We start from the raw sequence: 20142 nt of genomic DNA, 5'->3' as shown, positions 1-20142 counted from the left end.
AAACTCGATTAAATGAGTACACACCTCGGCTGCTGGAACATGAGGGGATTCAACATGAATTTCAAACAAGTAGAAGTGAAGGATTTGGTAAGAAAATATAATATGAGCATCATGGGTTTAGTTGAAACAAGAGTGAAAGAAGAAAAAAAAGATCGAGTGTTTAACAAAACGTTTAATCATTGGGCTAAGGAGGATAACTATGCATATAATGAATTGGGGAGAGTGTGGTTTTGTTGGGATCCTAGAGTATGCACAACAACCTTATTGAGAAAGGATGAACAACAAATAACGATGGACGTAACCACTATATCAGGGGAAGAGTTTGTGATCACCATAGTTTACGCAAGTGTGGATATGAATGAAAGAAGACAGCTGTGGAGGGCTTTAATAAACTTATCTTGTATTATACAAAAGCCATGGTTAGTAATGGGGGATTTTAACTCCATTTTGAGTCCACAAGAGAAGAAAGGAGGTATAGAAGTCAGACCAGAACATTTTACAGATTTCTTGCACTGTGTAACATCAACTGGACTAGTGGATATCAAGTACAATGGGAGTCACCTAACATGGAGTAACAAGCAAATGGAGAGAATAAGTTGCAAACTTGACAGAGTTATGGCAAATGCAGAGTGGATTGTTGAGTTCGAAGATCATGAAGCTGAGTTCTTAAACCCAGGTGCCATCTCCGATCACTCTTCCATGGTTGTAACCTCTATGAAACAGAGAAATCAAAAGAGAAGAGCTTTTAAATTTTTTAACTTCTAGTACAAAGAAGAGGGATTTATGAGAATAGTGGAAGAGGCGTGGAAAAACTTAGTAGTGGGTAACCCAATGTACGTGTTTATGAAGAAATTGAAGGTAACAAATGGGGCACTTATTGTGTGGAATCGTGAGAGAGTAGGGAATGTTATTGATTGAGTTAAAGAAAAGAAGAAAGAGCTGGATGGAATGCAAACATAATTGCAAATACAACCTCAGAATAGAGAATTGATTACAAAAGAAAAAGAAGCACTTAAACATTATGTTCGAGCAGCAGTAACAGAGGAGGGGTTCTACAAACAGAAGTCGCGCGATCAAGTAATCAGTGTGGGTGACAACAATACTACCTATTTCTTCAGGTCGGTGCAAGCTAGAAGAGTGGTAAACAAGATTACTTGCTTGGTAAACAGAGACGGTCATATCATGCAAGATTTTAATGAAATTGGAGATGAATGTGTGCGATATTACAAGGAGTTGTACAATCCAGAGCAGATGGCAGAGATTAATCTAGTAGTGTTTCAAGATATTGGGCCAAGGCAGACCATAAATACCGCAGACCATGAAGATTTACAAAGGCAGATCACAAGAGATAAGATAATAGAAGCTTTGGCAGGCATTGGGAATGAAAAAGCTCCGGGAAGTGATGGATTTTCAGCGTTCTTTTTCAAGTGTACATGGAGACTTATCAGGGATGACTTCATAAAGGCAATTATGAATTTCTTTACTTCAGGTCAGCTCCTTCAAAAAGTCAATGCTACTTGCGTCACGCTTATACCAAAAGTACATAGTCCATCTAATCTGGGGAAGTGATGGATCTGTTCTCAGAAATCATGCACTACATTGTAACAACAAATGAGTATAAACTTCATCACAAATGCAAAAATCCAGTTATAACTCATTTGTCCTTTGCAGATGACTTGATGGCCTTTATGCGGGGGGATGTTCAAACAGCCACAAAGCTCAAAGAGAATCTGAATACATTCAAATCTTGCACTGGATTAGAAGTAAATGTTCAAAAAAGTCAGATATATTTTGCTGGAGTGGATGACAGCACTTGTACAGAGATTGAGGGGATATTACAATTCTCAACAGGAGAGTTGCCCGTGAAATATTTGGGACTCCCCTTAATTACAACAAGATTGAGATCACCAGATTGTAGCCCTTTACTCACAAAGGTTACAAACAAGATACAGAGCTGGAAGGGAAAGGCTTTGTCATATGCGAGAAGACTGCAGTTGGTTAAAGCAGTTCTTAACAACCTGAGTATATACTGGTTTGCATCGTTTATTATGCCGCAAAAGATCATTGATGACATAAATAGGTTGTGTAGGAATTTTTTAAGGACAGGGCCTTACTATCATCATTCGCATGCTCTGATTGGATGGGAGGAGTTGTGTTACCCATATGAGGAGGGGTTTTGACCGAGGAATCCGCAAAGGTGAATCAAGCAGCCAACATGAAACACATCTGGAAAGTAGTGACAAAGGCAGATACACTATGGGTGGACTGGATACACAGGAACTTGATCAAAGGTAGGAACTTTTGGCATCTCAAAATACCAAGTGACTGTTCTTGGAGCTGGTGAAATCTACTAAAAGAGAGAAAGGAAGCAGCTCAGGTGGCTATACACCAAATAGGAGACGGAAGTAACACAAACTTTTGGCTTGATCCATGGCATCCGAGTGGAATTTTGAAAGATAAGTTCCCGCAAGTTTTTACTTATGACTCCACATGCCACATAAATGCAAAGGTTTCTGAATTTATTGTACAAGGGGAATGGAACTTTCCAGATCGAATAAAGGTACACATAAGAGAGATAGTAGAAGAGATCGACTATGAAACATAAATAATGGGGGGAAGAGATAAGCTGGTATGGACTGCTTCAACTCATGGAGACTATAGCCTGAGGGACACTTATGAAGGGCTGAGAGGGATAAAACAACTAGTGCCCTAGCATCAGCTGGTATGGTTACCAAATCGTATTCCAAGACACTCTTTCATTAGTTGGATGGCGATCAAAGGGGGACTCAAAACGCTAAAGAAGATGAAGGAATGGATGAAAGTCACTACAGATACATGTATATTGTGTTGGAAAGAGGTGGAGATGGAAGAACATCTCTTTCATGATTGTGATTACTCTAAGGAAGTATGGTAGCTGATACTAGAGAAAATGGGATACAATAGAATACAGGCAAACACATGGCAAACAGAAACCGAATGGGTACAGAGCAAAGCAGCGGGTAAAGGGCCGAAACAAGATGCAATGAGGTTAGGATGGAATGGGTACATATACTGGATATGGCGAACGCAAAATGAAAAGATTTTTGAAAATAAACAGGCGTGCACAGCACAGGTGGCTTGTAGAATATTGAGTGATGTCAGAACAAAGCTACAAACAATGGATATAAAGATGGAAGAGGGACCCGAGAATCATCAGTTCAGAGAAAGATGGAATGTTGATGTGGTATCGAAAGTGAGGGAAGCAATTCTGTAGATTTTAGGAAAGAGCGTAAGAAGGCCCTGAATTTAAATACAGACGGTACACTAAATGGGCCTTTAGGTGGATGGGCCGCGGTTGTAAGAGATGAACAGGGGCAAGTCACTATAGCGAGTAAGGGAAGGTCCAATAAGTGGACCATTGCCTTAATAGAGCTGCAAGGTGTCGAAAAAGGGATCAAAATGGCTATTTCGCAGGGAATCAAGAAGCTCAGAGTGCAGACGGATTCATCAAAATGTAATCTCTTTTTTCAAAGCTAAAAAGCAGTACCCATGGCAAGCAGAACAGATGATGAGGAGCATTACCCAGATGAGAGAGAACCTAGAAATGTTCACTATTACTCATTTATATCGAGAAGCTAACAAACTTGCAGATGCATTGGCAAGTAATATTCCTACAGTTAGCTATGTAGAATTAGTACCCAGTTCTTTTTCGGAGGATGTAAAGAAAATCATATATGAATCAAGGTTAAACCTCCATTAGAGGAGTTTGATGAAGCCTTGATGAAAACTTGATTGTGTAGTGTAGAATCGTTGTAAGAGTCTATTCCACTCTAGAAGGTTGTTGATTCGCCATGAGAATGGGTTGGATTTCCTCACATGCTAGTTATGAATTGGTAGAGATGTCATGTATAATTAGGGATTAGAAGGACCAATTCTAACCGTAAGAACGTAAGAATTGGATTACAACAATCTATGCTAGTTTATTAAGTTGGATTCAAGGTGGATTCAATTCCCCCCTAATTCTTATTCTAGATTCAAACCTTAGTATTCCATAGTATCTTGTTCTAGTATCTTATAGTTAGTATTCAATGTATCTAGTATCTTATAGTTCCGTAGCATTCAATATAGCATTCTTATAGTTAGTATCTTGTTCTTTGAATTCACATCGTAGTATAATCCCACCATTACTCTCATTAGACTTTGGATAAACTGATAATTATAGAAGACATTGAATGCTAAAGAACTAGGAGTGGAACGAATCTTCTATTCCAACTCTACTTCAATAGTATCGAAAGTAGAAATCTTTGATAAGAACTGTCTTCGTATAAAGAAATAGTTTTACTTGCTTTTAGATCTCATCGTTTATTCGGAGTAGAATTATATTCATTTTGTTGTTTGGTGTACTTCCTTACAATTCCATATATTGGTAAGTGCACAATTCTAAACGCTGTTGTCTGAAATTTATTTGGGGGTGGGGTGTTTGTTTTCTATACTGGATTGTTCAACTTGCCATTTGTGTTGCTTAGACCGTTTAATCGTATTCTAACTTGGGTTGACATTCTCTATGAAATTAGATTTCATTCGTTCGTATAACTTACATCATGCACGCACTACGAGGTGTTTCCATCTTCTTATATGTCATCCACGGTCGGAATTGAGTGTTTTATGGATCATTGGATTGGAAATTCTTTCCTGATCATTTCCATAGCTCATTCGCAAAAATCGGACCGGTAACGAAACGGCAATTTTAGTTTGAAGTTGCGCGAAAACTCGACAAAAATCGAAAAATCAAATTGGGCTTGGACCCAAACTCACACGCACGTGCCACACACATGCATCCCTTTCCTTCAAACCAACAGTTCATGATTCCATCTCCCACCACCGCCATTAACAAGCTTTAAACCCTAACCAAATAAAAAAAAAAAAAACCTAACTTAGCTCACACCCAAGTTCATTCCCAAAACATATTTTCTTCTCCAAATCATTCCCCCACAAATTTCCACCACCAAAAACATTAGAAAAATTTGAACTGCCGCGCCACCACCATCGTTTTTTTTTGTAAGGTTGTTTCACCTTGTTTCCTACACCTTCTACAAACCCTCAAATCATTTCAAAACTTTCAATGGCTCTAAGACGAAGAATTCTGCCGGAACAAGCTTTTACTTCAGGGCGCTACCGCTTTTCTGACGAGATGATTAGGAGGAATTGGAATAGGTTGTGGTACTCGACAAATGATTTTTACCACTCCGATTTAGTGGAACAATTTTATATGAAGAGAGAGTTGGATGGTTATAAAATTTTCATGAAGGTGACTGGGACTAGGAGAGAATTATTGAAAGAGAGTTGGCTGAGATTCTAGGCATTACGCCTGAACGCCACCTCGACGCCACCGTGCAGGAATCCCAATATACTGTAGTTCCTGCATTGATGAACGACACTCTCATGGAGGGTCAATACAATCCGAATTCTCATTGTGCTCACTCATCTCTGTGAACCAACCAACTGGTTGTAGCTCAGTGGATTGGTAAGAACGTCATTGGGAAGGAGAAAGTGGCGACATCGGTTTGACATGTGCGCACGCGTTATCTGGATATTGCAGGAGAAGAGGTATGAATTCTGTATCCTCAAGTTTTTGATAAATATGATTAGAGGAGTTGGGAAGAGTATTGCACCATTTCCTGCTTTAATTATGAAGATAATGTTGTCTCAAAGTGGAGGGGGGGAAACAAAGAACTGAGCGGACTATGTTGAAATTCCATTCAAATGAAACTATTTATACGGAGTGCATCCAAAAGACTTGGATGTTGCCGGAGGACAGGATGGTTGATTTAGATGAGGAAAGGGAGGACATGACATGTTTGGATGAAGATGCCTTGGAGAGGTATGCGCCCGTCGATTCGTAAGCATATCAGTGTTGCATACTTGCGTGCGTTGCATTTATGCTATTTGTGAAGATTGATAAGAGCCCAAAACTGTAGTTTTAACCCTTTAGCAGTCATACTTTTAGACCAATTATGTGAGTAATAAGTAAGAGTTAATACTGATTACGTGTTTTTATGCATTTCAGGCTTCAAAGTCAATTATGTGCAGAAATGTGCCACTTTGATGAGATAAAGGAGTAAGGGTTGGTTGCTAAGAAGTTCTGTGATAAAGGCTAAGATTCAAGGAGACAAAGCCTTTGTAAAGCCCGGTCAAAAGCTGAAAAGTCAAGGTCAACGGGCGTAAAACAAAGACACAAAGTCGCAAGAGAACTTCGAAGGCCATATCTTTGGACTCAGATCTCGGAATTGGGAGTAGCTTATGTCAAAACGACCGGCTCGAAAAGAGCTTTCCAATGGTCCAAGCCTTGGCCCAATCAGAGGAGCAGAAGTGGACGAAACATCTATCGAAGCCAACTGTAGCTGAAGAGCCCATTTTGGACTAAAGAAATTGGGTTTTGGGCTCGATTTTCCGGCCCAAAACATGGCTCCAAGCCCATGCACGATTTTTGGATCTGGAAGTATAAAAACAAAAGCTTGACTCTTTGTTAATGGCAATTAGGTTAGGTAGCAAAAGCAGTTAGGTTAGGAAGCTAATGTTAATGGAGTTTAGGGTTAGAAAAAGTTAGATCTAGATTAGTTAATTACTTAGTTTTCATTCCATTAATTAGTTTCATTCTTTGTTTTAGGTTAGTTATTTAAATCATTGAATATCATTCATTAGATAAATAAAATAGTTGTTATTCATTGAATCATATCTTGTTCTTATTGTTCTATTAGATAAATAAAGTTAATTAGTTCTCCATAATCTAGTTTCATTTTCATTTATTTATTAGCTTAAATTCTTAGATTTACTTATTTGTCATTATTAGTTTAATTCAATTATTGCATGAGTAGTTTCAAATTGAGTTTAAACAAATAAAGTTCAAATCTTTATATTATGTCTTGTTTAGATTCAATTGTTGGGAATGGTAGAATAGAAAATTCACATCAAATCATTACTCTCACTATTGTTCCTTTTGGGTTTGATTAGTTGAATTCAATTTAAGTCTTGAGGGTTTAAGAGTGGAACTAATCGACTCTCGATATTACTTCATTATTGAGAGTAGGAATATTGATATAAACACGTATTTACGTAATTTGATTATTTGTGTTTCGCGATAGATAGTTAGAATCACATTAAAATCACTGTTATCAAAGATATATGAGATAGGCAGATTAAAATTCGAACGAAACAAAATACCCTTCAGACGAGTTTTGAAAATCTCGAAAAGGGTCAGGATGATCTCTTGTATAACATGGGAACACTACTTCAGCGTCACGATGCGCAATATAAAGAGTTGAAGTCAGAAATGAAGGTAGCAATGGAAGCACAACGACTGTTCCAGGTAGAGATTCTACGACGCATGCCACCCCTGGAGGTTTCTGTTTCAGATGAGTCTGAGAGGCATAAGCGTCGTTGTCAAAGGACGGATGGCTCGAGCCCTTCTTCATGTCAGGCCCCATCTTCATCCCAGGTCCAATCTCCATCTCAGGGTCCAACTTCATCACGTGGCTAAGTTTTCTAAAAATATGTTGTTTCAATGTATTTAGTTGTTTTTATTAGTTCAGATATCAAGTTTTTTTAAATTCAGTAGTTAAATTTAAATTCGGTAGTTAATTGTATTTGAATTTGAATATAATTTGGTTATTTTCAAATTGTGCATTATTTTTATCTTTAATCCCACCTTCCCGAATTGTTTGGGGGTGATATTATTTACTCTAGCATGATTTGTGATATGATCCTCCAGTTTAGAATTTGTTTTGGAGTGAGGGTTGAGAATATTGCCGATATGGGCATGGCTAAGAATAGATATTGTCGTAAGATGAAATCTCGATGAGTTAGGCAGTTTCTATCCTAAATTCAATCTAAAAGATATTAGGGTTGTTTTAGAATCAAGAATATGAGTTGTTTCCGTTTTCGGTTTTGGAAATTTTTTGTTTCCGGCAATTGTCTTAAAGCTTTTTGGAAACTTCTCGATTCGTTTTAGCAACTTAAAACCTATAAAAACTTCATTCATTCTACACTCACAACCCACACTATACCTCACTTTCATCTCTCACCTTTCACTCCCACATTTCCCATTTTTCTTCTCCATTTAACAACTCAGCAGCTCGGAGCGCACCTGCGCCCTAGGCATTGTCAGCCAGAATTTCATCAGAGCGCGATCCGCGCCCTACCAAGCCCAGAGTTGAGCGCGACCTGCGCCCAAAACACTGGAATTCCAGTTTTCATCCTGAGCATGACCCGCGCCCATCCCAGGCAAAAAGTTAGCGCGACCTACGCCCAAGTGCCTGGAACTCGAAATTCCCGGGCGCGCCACCCCGACCCGATGGAGCCACGAAAAATCCGATTTTTTGTGGGTTGTTCCAGGATCCTTTTCAGCTATTCTAGCGAGTTATTGGGGATGACATTCCCTCATATCATACCAGAATAGTCTTTTGAAGACTTGTTCCAAAGTGACACCTATGGTGCGTGGTTTCGCGAAGTGATCATTCTAGCAGGCTGGGAGCCACTATTGGTAAGTCCTGATGAACTTTATTCTCCCGCACTTACATCTTATTTTTATGATAATTGTAAGTTCTTTGATAGACCAGATGAAGAACAAGTGTTCTCCATCACCATCAGGGACGAACCAATGGAAATTTCCATGTTCTTGGTAGCCTTTGTGCTTGGACTTGCTATGCCCGCTGAAATACAAGACTCATGGGCTTATTTGGTAGATAATATGTACATGTATAACTATGATGATTTTCATGAGCGTTACGGGGCAGGAATCTTTAGGATAGAGGACCAAGGGGATTATAACGTCGCCCTTGGTAGCCTATTTATGAACGTGGGCACCGTTATGTTTTGGATCATGCTAAACATTAGAGGGGAATGACATTATTCTTCTGTGAATGAGAAAACTTGTGATATTTTCCTTGCCTTAGTTGGGGGACGTACACTCTATGATATTTCCCAGACCCTAATGTCTAGTTTAGCCTGAGCCCATAGTAAGCGGCATAAGTACCTTCTTATGTCTATTTTAATTTGTCGTATTATGCTATGTTTCTTGCCTATTTTTTGTGCCCGTTTCATGGATTGGGTTGGGGTCGACATTGTGAGACCCACCAATTGTACTATTCGATCGTTCCATGCAATGACTTGGCAAGGGTGGAGGATACAACCTCATCAGGTTGCACCTTACACCCCATCCGACCAAGTGACGCTTGATAGGTTAGCTATTGTAGACGATAAGTGGCGTGAAGCCTGGCAAATTACCATGGCGTGGCAGGATGCGAAAGAACCTCATTTCTTTATTGAGGACGAGGAGGAAAATGCTTAAACGGGAGTTAAGGTTAGTATTTATTTTAGTTAATGTCTGCTTATGTCCCAAGCAATTTATTTCTCATTAACCCCATAACGGGTGGAACTCTTTATAGAGTTCGTCGTTTTTTTATTTTCTATATTAGTATGTTTAACCTTGTTTTGCGGATGTTCAATTTCACGCATTTCCATGGTATGTCTCTACCCTATTTATTTAAATACTTTGAAAACAAAGCATGCTTCTTGTTTGGGGGGGGGGGGATAGAAACACGTGTAATTAAGGCATCTGTTAGGATATAGATATGTATAATATGCACTTGTTTTCTAGTTAAAAATTCAAAATGTTTAAAAAATATTAATAAAAAGTATGATATACACCTAGGAATATTGGTATTGTTTCCTTTTTTTTTTTTTTTATCGGTAGCGAGGTTTTATAGAGGTCCCCTACCCCTTTTCATTAAAAAGAAATTATTTGGTTGTTACATTAGTACCTATCCTTTGCATCTTCATATGCAATTTTTCTTTACATCCTCGTGAATGCTGGGTATAATAACTATAAATCTCACAAGAGGTTCATTTACAACCATTGCATCTATTATGTTTTTGTTTCCTTATACAAAATTACTAAGGAGAAATAAGAAAAATTCTGCTTTCGCATGTCTTGTATGCTCTTCATCGGTTTCTTTGCTTGCCATAGATATCTCAAGCCCAATCCTCTAAAGTTCCAACATCTTTGTATTAGTCATTTGAACTTTTGAGGAGATTGATTGATACTGCATCTTTTTGGCCCTGTGTGTTACTTTGCTTTGTGTTGTCTATCTTATCACACTCTCTTGGGTTTCTACCAATAGTAGTTGTTATCACAGCTGCCCTACCATTTAGTCCAACCTTCCCCTTCTTCACGAAGAATCGCTTCCCCATCGCTCGTTGCGGCGTCTTCCACATTGAACATCTTATGTTCAGGTCTTGCTCTCACCATGTGTCTCCGTGTCGGTGACTCCCATCCTTCATCCTCATTTCCCATGCCTTTTTCTTGAACTGCTTCATCTTCTACATCATTAACTTCTTGCACTTCCTTCTCATGTGTCTTTGTTGTTTGTTTAGCCTCTCTCTGTATACCTTCTTCCCCAGTATCAACCTTCATATCTTCAGTTTTGGTTTCTCTTTTTAGCCAAACTTGTTTTGCCTCCATCTTTATCTCATGTTTATTCTGGCATGTTTGGTTAGTATGCCCATACACCTTACATCGTAAACACAAGTGGTGGCCTCGGTTATACTCCACTTTGATATTCATTGCTCGAACCTCATCAATCACTGCTTTGGGATCTCTTTTTGGAATTTCTGATCTATATCCACCTCCACGCACACCCTTCCATATGTCGTCCTTGTCATTTCTTCCGTTGGCCGATCTGTAAACATTGGTATCCCTATGGCACTGACAACTTGACTGAATCCCCTCTTATTCCACATCTCCATGGGTAATTCTTCAAAATAACCCATATAGGGATTGTCTTGACTCCTTAGATTCTGCTTCCACAAATAGCTTCCATGGCGCGACTACAAAAGTTGGCTTGCTATGTGAAAACTTCCTACGTCAAGTACTGCTTCTCTATCTTCATCAGATTCAAACTCAAATGTGTACATTGTGTCCCCATAAGTTTTCATTGAGAACTTGTTCTTTAGTTTCCAGGTTCGGGTAACAACTTCGCGTACAAAAAGAAACCCCGATTTCTTCCCAACGAAACTTCCAACAACCATCTTCTCATATTTCTTCTTGATATTATCGAACTGGTTAGACTTGATGTGTACTGTTGCTTTCCCATCTACCATTGTTGGTTTGATGTACTCTAGATTCTCCTTTCCAACTGCCTTGCGGCCAATTACATCTGCCCACAACCTCTTGCTTGGTTCCTGACATGCAATTGTTGTAGCCTTCATGTGATTCTGGTCACCATGATCAGTATCATGACCCTCACCATTCGTGAGTTCAGTGTTTTCATTCATGGCTTCTTCACTGTTCTTTATGGCCGATGGCAGAGGCTTTGTACCTTCAATTAATCCAAACCCATAATCAGAATCCCACGATTCTACAGCATTAGTGACTTGTTTGAATACAAACTCTCCATCTTTTGAATCTTGTTTCTTTGAAAGCACAATCTAGATCTTTACTTCCCGATTGCTTCAATACAATTTCCTTCTCCAAGAGCTTGCCTTCATCCCTATTCTTCAAATTGTCTCCATTATCCCGAATTACCAGATCCAACATTTTCGGATCTGATCTTTTGACTTCATCTCGACAACCTCGATATTCAAAGGCATCTTTCCTTGAATCCATTACAATACCTTTACCTGTTGTGTTATTCGTGATACCTAGCGGCAAGCTTGTTGTTTCAGCACTCAGACAACCTTGTTCTACAGTTAAGTCGTCTTCCTCGTCAGATGACTCTACTCGATTCTTCTCACCACCATTACCATTGACTTCATATTGATTTAAAACAATATCCAAAGCCTCCTCTTTAATCTTGAGGCTTTCAAGGTTGGATTCCCCATTCGCTTCAGATCTGATTTTGAGATCGATTTTTGCCTAAATCTCTCAAGTGAACCGACCCCATACTTCTTGACGAAGAATGACTTGTAAAAATCGATCTCCTCCTCCTCACTTGTGGGTGTACTACTCCCAATTTCGTCTTCCTCATGGTTTTCCCTAGCTGGTGTGCTCAAACTTGCGGCTGTAGGATCCCTAATTTCAATTGAATTTCGCATTTTTCTATTTTAATTGCTAAAAGACGAAAATATCCCTAAGGACTAAATTCGCCCTTAAGTGGCCACCATTAAATATTTTTTTAGACCCTATATGATTAAAATTATTTTTCTCTATTTAAGCATGTAACCCTTAGAAGCGCTGCGCCCAAATTACACTTTCGAAAGTTTACTCGGGGCGACCCGCCCTCGGAAACCGCACTTCGGCGCCCAAACACCTGTAATTCCAAAACCCACGAGCCGACCACCGCCAAAGCGGCCTTGCTACCGCCATCTGTGAACACGAAATTCCAATTTTCTCGAGGGTCATTCCGGATTTTTGAACTGTTCAAAGAGTCGTTGAGATGACATCTCCTATAGTCATACGAACGGTCTTTCGAAGACATGTTGGGAACCGAGACCTATGGACATTGGTTCCGCGGGATCTGATTAGGATGGCGTCATCTCTTGGTAAGTGATGGCGATTCATATTCACCACATCTTCTTCGCTTATTTCTACGACCACGTTAAATTCTATTGTAATCGGGGATGGAGAACAAGAATTCTCCATCGTGAGTCGATGACACGACACATAAATTCAATAAAAATGTGGTCGCTTTAGTTTCGAGGATTACCAATACCGATCCTGTTCACACATGGGCATATATGACCGATAATGCATACCTTTATGATTATACATATTTCCATGAGTATTATGGGGAGGGTATTTCGAGTAATGGACGGGCGATATAGCATTGCCCTTGGTAGCCTTTTCCTAAGCGTAGGCACCACCATGTTATTCATCGATGAATATTTTGGGGAATGGCAGTTCATTTCTGCAAACAAGATCGCTGCTGGTGACATTTTCCTCGCTTTAGGTGAGGGGCGTCGCCGATATGACGATCCCGAAGTTTTAGTCGCTAGTCTTAAGAGAGCCCAAAGCATGAGGCGTAAAGTATTTTCTTATGCCTGTTTTAGTAAGCCGCATCATGCGTAGTTGTTTACTGTATCGCGTACACAATTCACGATTAGAAAAGGGTTGAAGTCATGAGACCCACCACTTGGGTGGTTCGCTCATTTCGAATAATGACTTGGCCGGGATGGCGGTGCATCCTCATTTGGTCGCCTGTACATCCCATCGGACATAATAACACTTGAGGGTTAGCATTAGTAGATGATAAATGGCGGCAAGCTTGGCAAGTTATAATGGACTGGTAGGATCGAAGGAACCTCATCTCTTTAATGAGGAGGAGGATGCTTAAAGCGGGGAGATAAGGTAAGTTTTAAGTTTTGTTATTGTCTACTTATGTCCCAAGCAATTTATTTACATTAACCCCATAATGGGTGAAACTCTTATAGAGTTAAATCCAAGATATTTTATTTTCCTATATTAGTATGTTCTAACCTTGTTTTGTAGATGTTCGAATTTCAGCGTTCCATGGTATTTTTCTACCCTCTTTATTTAAAAGCTTTGAGGACAAAGCATGCTTCTTGTTTGGGGGCATAGAAACACGCGTAATTAAGGCATCTGTTAGGATATAGATATGTATAATATGCATTTGTTTTCAAGTTAAAATTTTCAAAAATATAAATAAATAAGTTTATGCTACACACTTAGGAATATTGGTATTGTTTCTTTCTCTATGCTCTTAACAATCTAGAAGTCTCCGTAGCTTTTGCATCGAATAATTGTTAGAAACTTAGGTTAATATGTAGGTAATAATCTTTGCATCTATCTATAAATATATTACATGAGTATCTATGATTGTTAGCGATAAGCTTCTGAAATCTAGGCTAGAGTACTTATTCTACAAATCCTGTGAGAATATAGCCTAAAGCCTTATATGAGAAATAAACATTTGAGAAATGACACAAGGGAGAAGTAAAATCCGATAGAGAAATCACACGTCCACTTGCTTGATCACTATGCCATATCCTAAAAGCGAGAATTTAGGCCCTCTTTGGATCGATATAGCCGTAAATTCAAACCTATGAATTATTTTCCGCTAGTAAGCCCCTCGAGAGCCTTTCAAAGCCTTCCATAAACCAAAATTCCTTGGCCCTGTTACAAAAACAAAACAAAATAAAAAAATAAAAAAATCAACCTACCCAATCTAGAATAAGTCTGAGAATAGAATGAGGAAGAAAGAAGAAGAGAAAAACCTGTGTAAACAAAAATTAGTTAGTTGCTTCAGAATAAAGAAAAGAAGTTTCCATCCAAAGAAAAGAAAAATAAAAAAAATAGAAATAAATAAAAACTCCAAAAATAGAATAAAAAGGAGTCAAAAGCCAAAGAAAAGAAAAATAAAAAAATGGCTAAGGTTGGAAACAAAGTATAGAAGCAAAAGAAAATAACAAGGTTTTCTCTAAGTTACATAATATGAAGACTCTATTATCTCAGACTTGTCCTTTTGAATATCCATTTCCTTCCTTCTTAAACCATCTCCTAATCCCCGCAACACCTAATAAAGACATCTAGCTCAATTAGGAATAGGTTAGTGTGATAGTAAGTGGCAGATGTGTTTGATCGACTCTGGCTTCCTTGTTTGTCATTGAGATTGTAAGGTAAAGTGTGCCCACTTGCACATGGAGTATGCGAAACTTGGAGCGGAAAAATCAGAGTGGTTTTTGTCTTGACATTTATGTGAGGACCTACTTAAGGATGCTATTCCGAGTTTTCATAAACGAACCTGCTAGGCATTTCATAGTATTACGCATAGTGTATATATTTGTATCATAGATGATTGATTATTATGCATATTTTAGTTTAGGTTTTTGACTTGGTTATTCTTATTCAATTGCTAGTGAGATGTATAGGTAGTTGAGATATGAATGAGGAAACAATAGTTTATTTCTTAGTCGTTGTAATATAGATGAAGTTTGTGAGTACCTTCACTGGAAAACTCTCACGAGGCTATAACTCGTCCACTAGGGAATTTCTAGTGGTTTAAGGCCTTGTTGCATATGGTCAATGCAATCACACTCTATTTTTGGTCACTTATTCTAATTTCTCATATTTGCTTGAGAACAAGCAAAATGCTGTTTGGGGGTGGTTTGATAAGAGCCCAAAACTGTAGTTTTAACCCTGTAACAGTCATTCTTTTAGACCAATTATGTGAGTAATAATTAAGAGTTAATACTTATTACGTGTTTTTATGCGTTTCAGGCTTCAAAGTCAATTATGTGCAGAAATATGCCACTTTGATGAGATAAAGGAGAAATGGTTGGTTTCTAAGGAGTTCGGTGATTAAAGGCCAAGATTCAAGAAGACAAAGCCTCTGTAAAGCCCAGTCAAAAGATGAAAAGTCAAAGTCAACGCGGGCAGAAACATCACTCAAAATCAGCAGAACTTCCGAAGGCTGTATCTTTGGACTCAGACCTCGGAATTGGGCCTACCTTATGTCAAAACGACCGGCTCGGAAAGAGCTTTCCAATGGTCTAAGATTTGACCCAATCAGAGGAGCAAAAGTGGACGAAAAGTCTGTTGAAGCCAACTACAACTGAAGAGGCCTTTTTGGACTGAAAGAATTGGGTTTTGGGCCTGATTCTCTGGCCTAAAACATGGCTCCAAGCCCATGCACGATTTTTGGATATGAAAACATATAAAAACAAAAGCTTAGCTCTTTGTTAATGATAGCTAGTTAGACCTAAAACTATATATAATTCTAGATCTAGTTTTCAGTAGATTAATTAAGTTTAAGTTCCATTTTCAATTCTTGTTTTAGATTAAGTCTTTGAATCATTGTTCTTGATTGATTAGATAAATAAAATAGTTATTTTGTCATTTCAATTTATAGATCTAGTTTTAATTCTTGTTGATTATCATTTCGTAGTTTAAATAGATTGAAACATTGTTAGTTAAATTAGTTAAGTTAGAATTTTAATATGATGTGTAGTTATAATTCAATGGAAAATGATGGGTTGATGACTCAAGGCTAAAACCTCCACTAGAGGGGTTGATGAAGCTTTGATGAAAACTTAGTGGTATAGTGTAGAAGCGTTGTAGAATCTATTCCACTCTAAAAGGTCGGATTAAGCCATGAGAATGGGTGGGCGACCTCACATGCCGATTAGTATTTGGTAGAAATGCCATGAACACTAGGGATTAGAACTCGAAATTCTTGCCGTAAGAATGTAAGAATCGAGATACAAGAATCTATGCTAGGTTATTAAGTTGGATTCGAGGTGAATTCAATTCCCCTCTAATCCTTTATCTAGATTCAAAAACAATCATATTTCCATAGCATTCGTAGTTTAAATTCAACATAATCAATTTCATATTTTATCGTAGTATAACACCCTTCGTAAAGCTCTCATTGGACTTAAGACCGATTAGTTAACTACGAAAGCATTCCATGCTAGAGAACTAGGAGTGGAACGAATTTGTTACTCCACTCTATTTCGATAGAATTGAGAGTAGAAAACTTGATAAATATAGATTTGTTAAAGATTTAGTTTACTTACGTTTTGAGTTTCATCGACCCATTTCGTAGGTAAACTATCATTTTTTCTATCCGGATTTTACTTCTCCCTTATGTCATTTCTCAAATGTTCACTCATATAAGGCTTTAGGCTATATTCTCACAGGATTTGTAGAATAAGTACTCTAGCCTAGATTTCAGAAACTTACTGCCAACAATCATAGATACTCATGTAACATATTTATAGGTAGATGCAAGGATTATTACTTACATATTAGCCTAAGTTTCTAAAACTATTCTAATGCAAAAGCTACGTGAGATTTCTAGATTATCAAGGAGAGAGAGAGTTTTGCTTCCAGGCTCTTGATAATCTAGAAATCTCAATGAAGCTTTTGATTAGAATAGTTTTAGAAACTTAGGCTAATATGTAAGTAATAATCCTTGCATCTATCTATAAATATGTTATGATGTATCTATGATTGTGGCAAGAAGTTTCTTGAAATCTAGGCTAGAGTACTTATTCTACAAATCCCGCGGAGAATATAGCCTAAAGCCTTATATATGAGTGAACATTTGAGAAATGACACAAGGGAGAAGTAAAATCTGGATAGAAAAATCACACGTCCACTTGCTTGATCACTATACCATATCCTAAGCGAGAATTTAGGCCATCTTTGGATCGATATAGCCAGAAATTGTACGTAGTTGGTAAAGCGAGGTGATTAGTTTTGCTTTAATGGTGGCAAATATAGGGTGATTAGTTTCCTTAGGGGTAGTATAGTAAATTAGCCAAAAAATAAGAAAAAACAAAAAAAACAAAAAAAAACTAGGGTTTGCAAAGCAGTAAGTGAAGTCCCAGCACCACCATCCGGAAGTCTTTGGGAATAGTTCATCGATGATTCGATCTTGAGGTGGATAGTTTTGAGAGTGATATGAGAGCAAATATGAGAGCAAAATATGCTGAGGGATCTGTTGAGAGGTATAGGAGGAAATTGCAGGAGGAGTTTAAGATATTGAAAACACGAAGAGACCATGAAGAGTCACTGGAACAGAAGACTCTTAAGCCAACGAAAGAGTCCTTACTCAGAGAGGTTCAGGGGCTGGTGGATGTTGTTAAAGCTATTCAAGTGATGCGAACTCACCAGTAAGACATGAAGAAGACGCACGAGTGGTAATAAGAACTGAGGGAGTCGGGGAAGATGGAGACTTTATTCTAAAGCCATTTGAAACCGAGGTGAGCGAAGACAAAACCAAAGAATTGGAACTGAAGGGATCGGGAACTGTTGGAAAAAAGCCAATTTCTTTGAAAGATGTTGAGGCAGATCCTAAAAAATCACAAGAGTGATCGGAGATGGCAAAGAATGCAATAGTGACTGAAAACAAGGACCATGAACAGAATAAGCACTCATTTGCTCAAGAAGAGAATCAGCAACAAGAGGGGCTGAATAAAAATGATAGGGTGGAGAAGCAGCCGCCAAAAGGGTTGATTTCAAATATGAAACATATTCAGGAGAGTCAGCAAGGAAAAGATGAAGAGACGTTAGGAAGTAATGCTCCTGCAAAAAAGGATACTAAAGAGGATAGCATCGATTCAGAGAAGATATCGGCAACAGAACTTCATGGGCTGATGTCTTAGGCCGATCTAATGTAGGCAAGAAGGATCTGAAGTATGTACAACCAACAGTGGTGAATGGGAAGCCTGTACTTCATGTGGAATCAAAGAACTTTGCCCACTTGCACAAAAAGTTTGAAAGGTTAGTGGTGGGATGTTTTGTGGGAAAGAGACCGAACTATACATATGTGAGAGAGATAGTGAGTAGAACATTGAGGCTGAAGAGTGGGTTCACCATGCTGCCGTATGGGGAGACGATGTATACTTTCAAATTCGAAAGTGATGAAGATCGAAGTAAGGTTCTGGACATAGGCTCGTTTCACATAGCTAGTCAGCTTGTGATAATCAGACCTTGGAAACTGTTTCTGGAGGATGATGATGCAGCGCTCCAAAAAATACCCATATGGGTAGTCATGAAAAGATACCCAATGGAACTTTGGGATGAAGATGGCTTCAGTCAGGTAGGGAGTGTAATTGGGAATCCATTGTTTACTGATAAACTGACTGAAGATCGGAAAAGAACAACCTATGCTAGGGTTTGTATTGAAATCAAGGCAAATTGTACCTATCCGAAAGAATTACCTGTAGTGATTGATAGAAGAAGAGCAATAAAGATTGACTTTGAGTATAACTGGAAGCCCCCCTGTTGTACTCATTGCAAGATTTTTGGTCACATTGGTTATACGTAAAGAAGGCCGAGGAAGGGAAAAACGCAGGTTAAAACTGAGGTGTGGATAAAAAAAGAAAAAGTTGAGGCAGCAGAGAAAGAGAATGAAGAGAAGAAAGACACACATCATGAACGACAAGAAGTGGAGGTGCAAGAGGTGCACAATGTGGAGGAACAAGATGAATGGCAAATCCCGAATAAGAAGCACAGATGTAAAAGTCGAGAGAGTGCTGGAACTTCTGAAAGCGCTAAAGAGAGGGGGAGAGATACTGACACAGATGAGGAGGATGGGAGAAATGACAACCTGAGAGGAACCAATATAAGGGGGAAGGAAGTAATGGGAAAGAAGAAAAAGGAAGATAAGGTAAGCACACGAGCAGAAGTGAGTGGATCTGAAAATATTGAACAGAAAGAGGCGCATACCATGACTATAAAAGATGCACATACGTAAGCAGTAACGGAAAGAAAGTAATAACAACAAAAAGAGGGAAATCGGTTTATTTCCCCGATCACTCAACCATCAATTTAATGATAAGTATAGGCTCTTTGGAACATGAGGGGATTCAACATAAGTTTCAAACAATATGAAGTGATAGAACTCATTCGAAAGTTTGAGTTGGGTATTATGGGAATGTTAGAAACAAGAGTGAAAGAAGAAAATATGGAGTCTATACTTACAAAGGTGCGTAGTGGATGGGAATGGGAGCATAACTACTGAGGGGATGATGACTTGGGCAGAATATGGGTGAGTTAGAATCCTCGGTATGTACAATGCAAGTAATCAACAAGGACAGGCAAAAGTATAACTTTGGAGGGGACTTTGAGTAGTGGTAAGAAGTTTCTAATTTACATTGTTTATGCATCGAATGACGAGGAATGAAAGAAAGAATTCGTGGAATAATCTAGTCAATATATCCGCTAACTTACAGTGATGGATAGCACTAGGAGACTTTAACTTCGATTACTCAATGCACAAGAAAGAATTGGGGGGTTAGTAACAAGGGTGAACACTTCCAAGACCCTCTTTGGATTGTGTAACAATGGCTAGATTGGTGGATATGAGGTTTAAAGGGCATAAGTTCGCGTGGAATAATAAGCGGCCGAAAGTGAGAATATGGAGGAAGCTAGGCAGGGTGTTAGTAAATGCAGAATGGATCGGTGAGATTGAGGACACAGAGGCAGAATTCTTGAATCCGGGAGCAACATCGATCACACACCCATGGTGGTGTACCCAAGTGCTCAGAGAAATCAGAAAAAAAAACATTTCGTTTCTTTAACTTACGGGTTGAGGAGGAGGGATTTAAAAGAAATAGTAGCAAAAGCTTGGGCAATGGAAGCAAGAGGGAAATCCAATGTACACTTTTATGAGGAGATGGAAGCAAGTGAAAGCAGAACTG

General features: G+C 38.6%; 1 protein-coding gene across 1 annotated transcript; it reads left to right on the top strand.

Annotated features, from left to right (window-relative positions):
- The first annotated feature begins 426 nt into the window (after positions 1 to 426).
- Positions 427 to 2886, top strand: LOC147504308 (uncharacterized). Its single transcript, XM_086605141.1, has 4 exons — positions 427 to 702; positions 979 to 1489; positions 1672 to 2032; positions 2781 to 2886. The coding sequence occupies exons 1-4, from the start codon at positions 427 to 429 to the stop codon at positions 2884 to 2886; spliced, it is 1254 nt and encodes a 417-aa protein (XP_086461267.1).
- The last annotated feature ends 17256 nt before the right edge of the window (positions 2887 to 20142 follow it).

This window comes from Coptis chinensis, chromosome 4 (assembly GCF_015680905.1).
Source record: "Coptis chinensis isolate HL-2020 chromosome 4, ASM1568090v1, whole genome shotgun sequence".
NCBI classification, from domain to species: Eukaryota; Viridiplantae; Streptophyta; class Magnoliopsida; order Ranunculales; family Ranunculaceae; genus Coptis; species Coptis chinensis.
The sequence above is the reverse complement of the archived record's forward strand: the minus strand, read 5'-3'. Positions and strand labels throughout refer to the sequence as shown.

Excerpts from the sequence above, each read along its gene's own strand:
- LOC147504308 (XM_086605141.1), top strand. The coding sequence starts at position 427 with ATGGGGGATTTTAACTCCATTTTGAGTCCACAAGAGAAGAAAGGAGGT. Across the intron at positions 703-978 it reads TCTCCGATCACTCTTCCATG|AATAGAGAATTGATTACAAA; the intron begins GTTGTAACCTCT and ends ATACAACCTCAG. Across the intron at positions 1,490-1,671 it reads TATGAATTTCTTTACTTCAG|ATGACTTGATGGCCTTTATG; the intron begins GTCAGCTCCTTC and ends TGTCCTTTGCAG.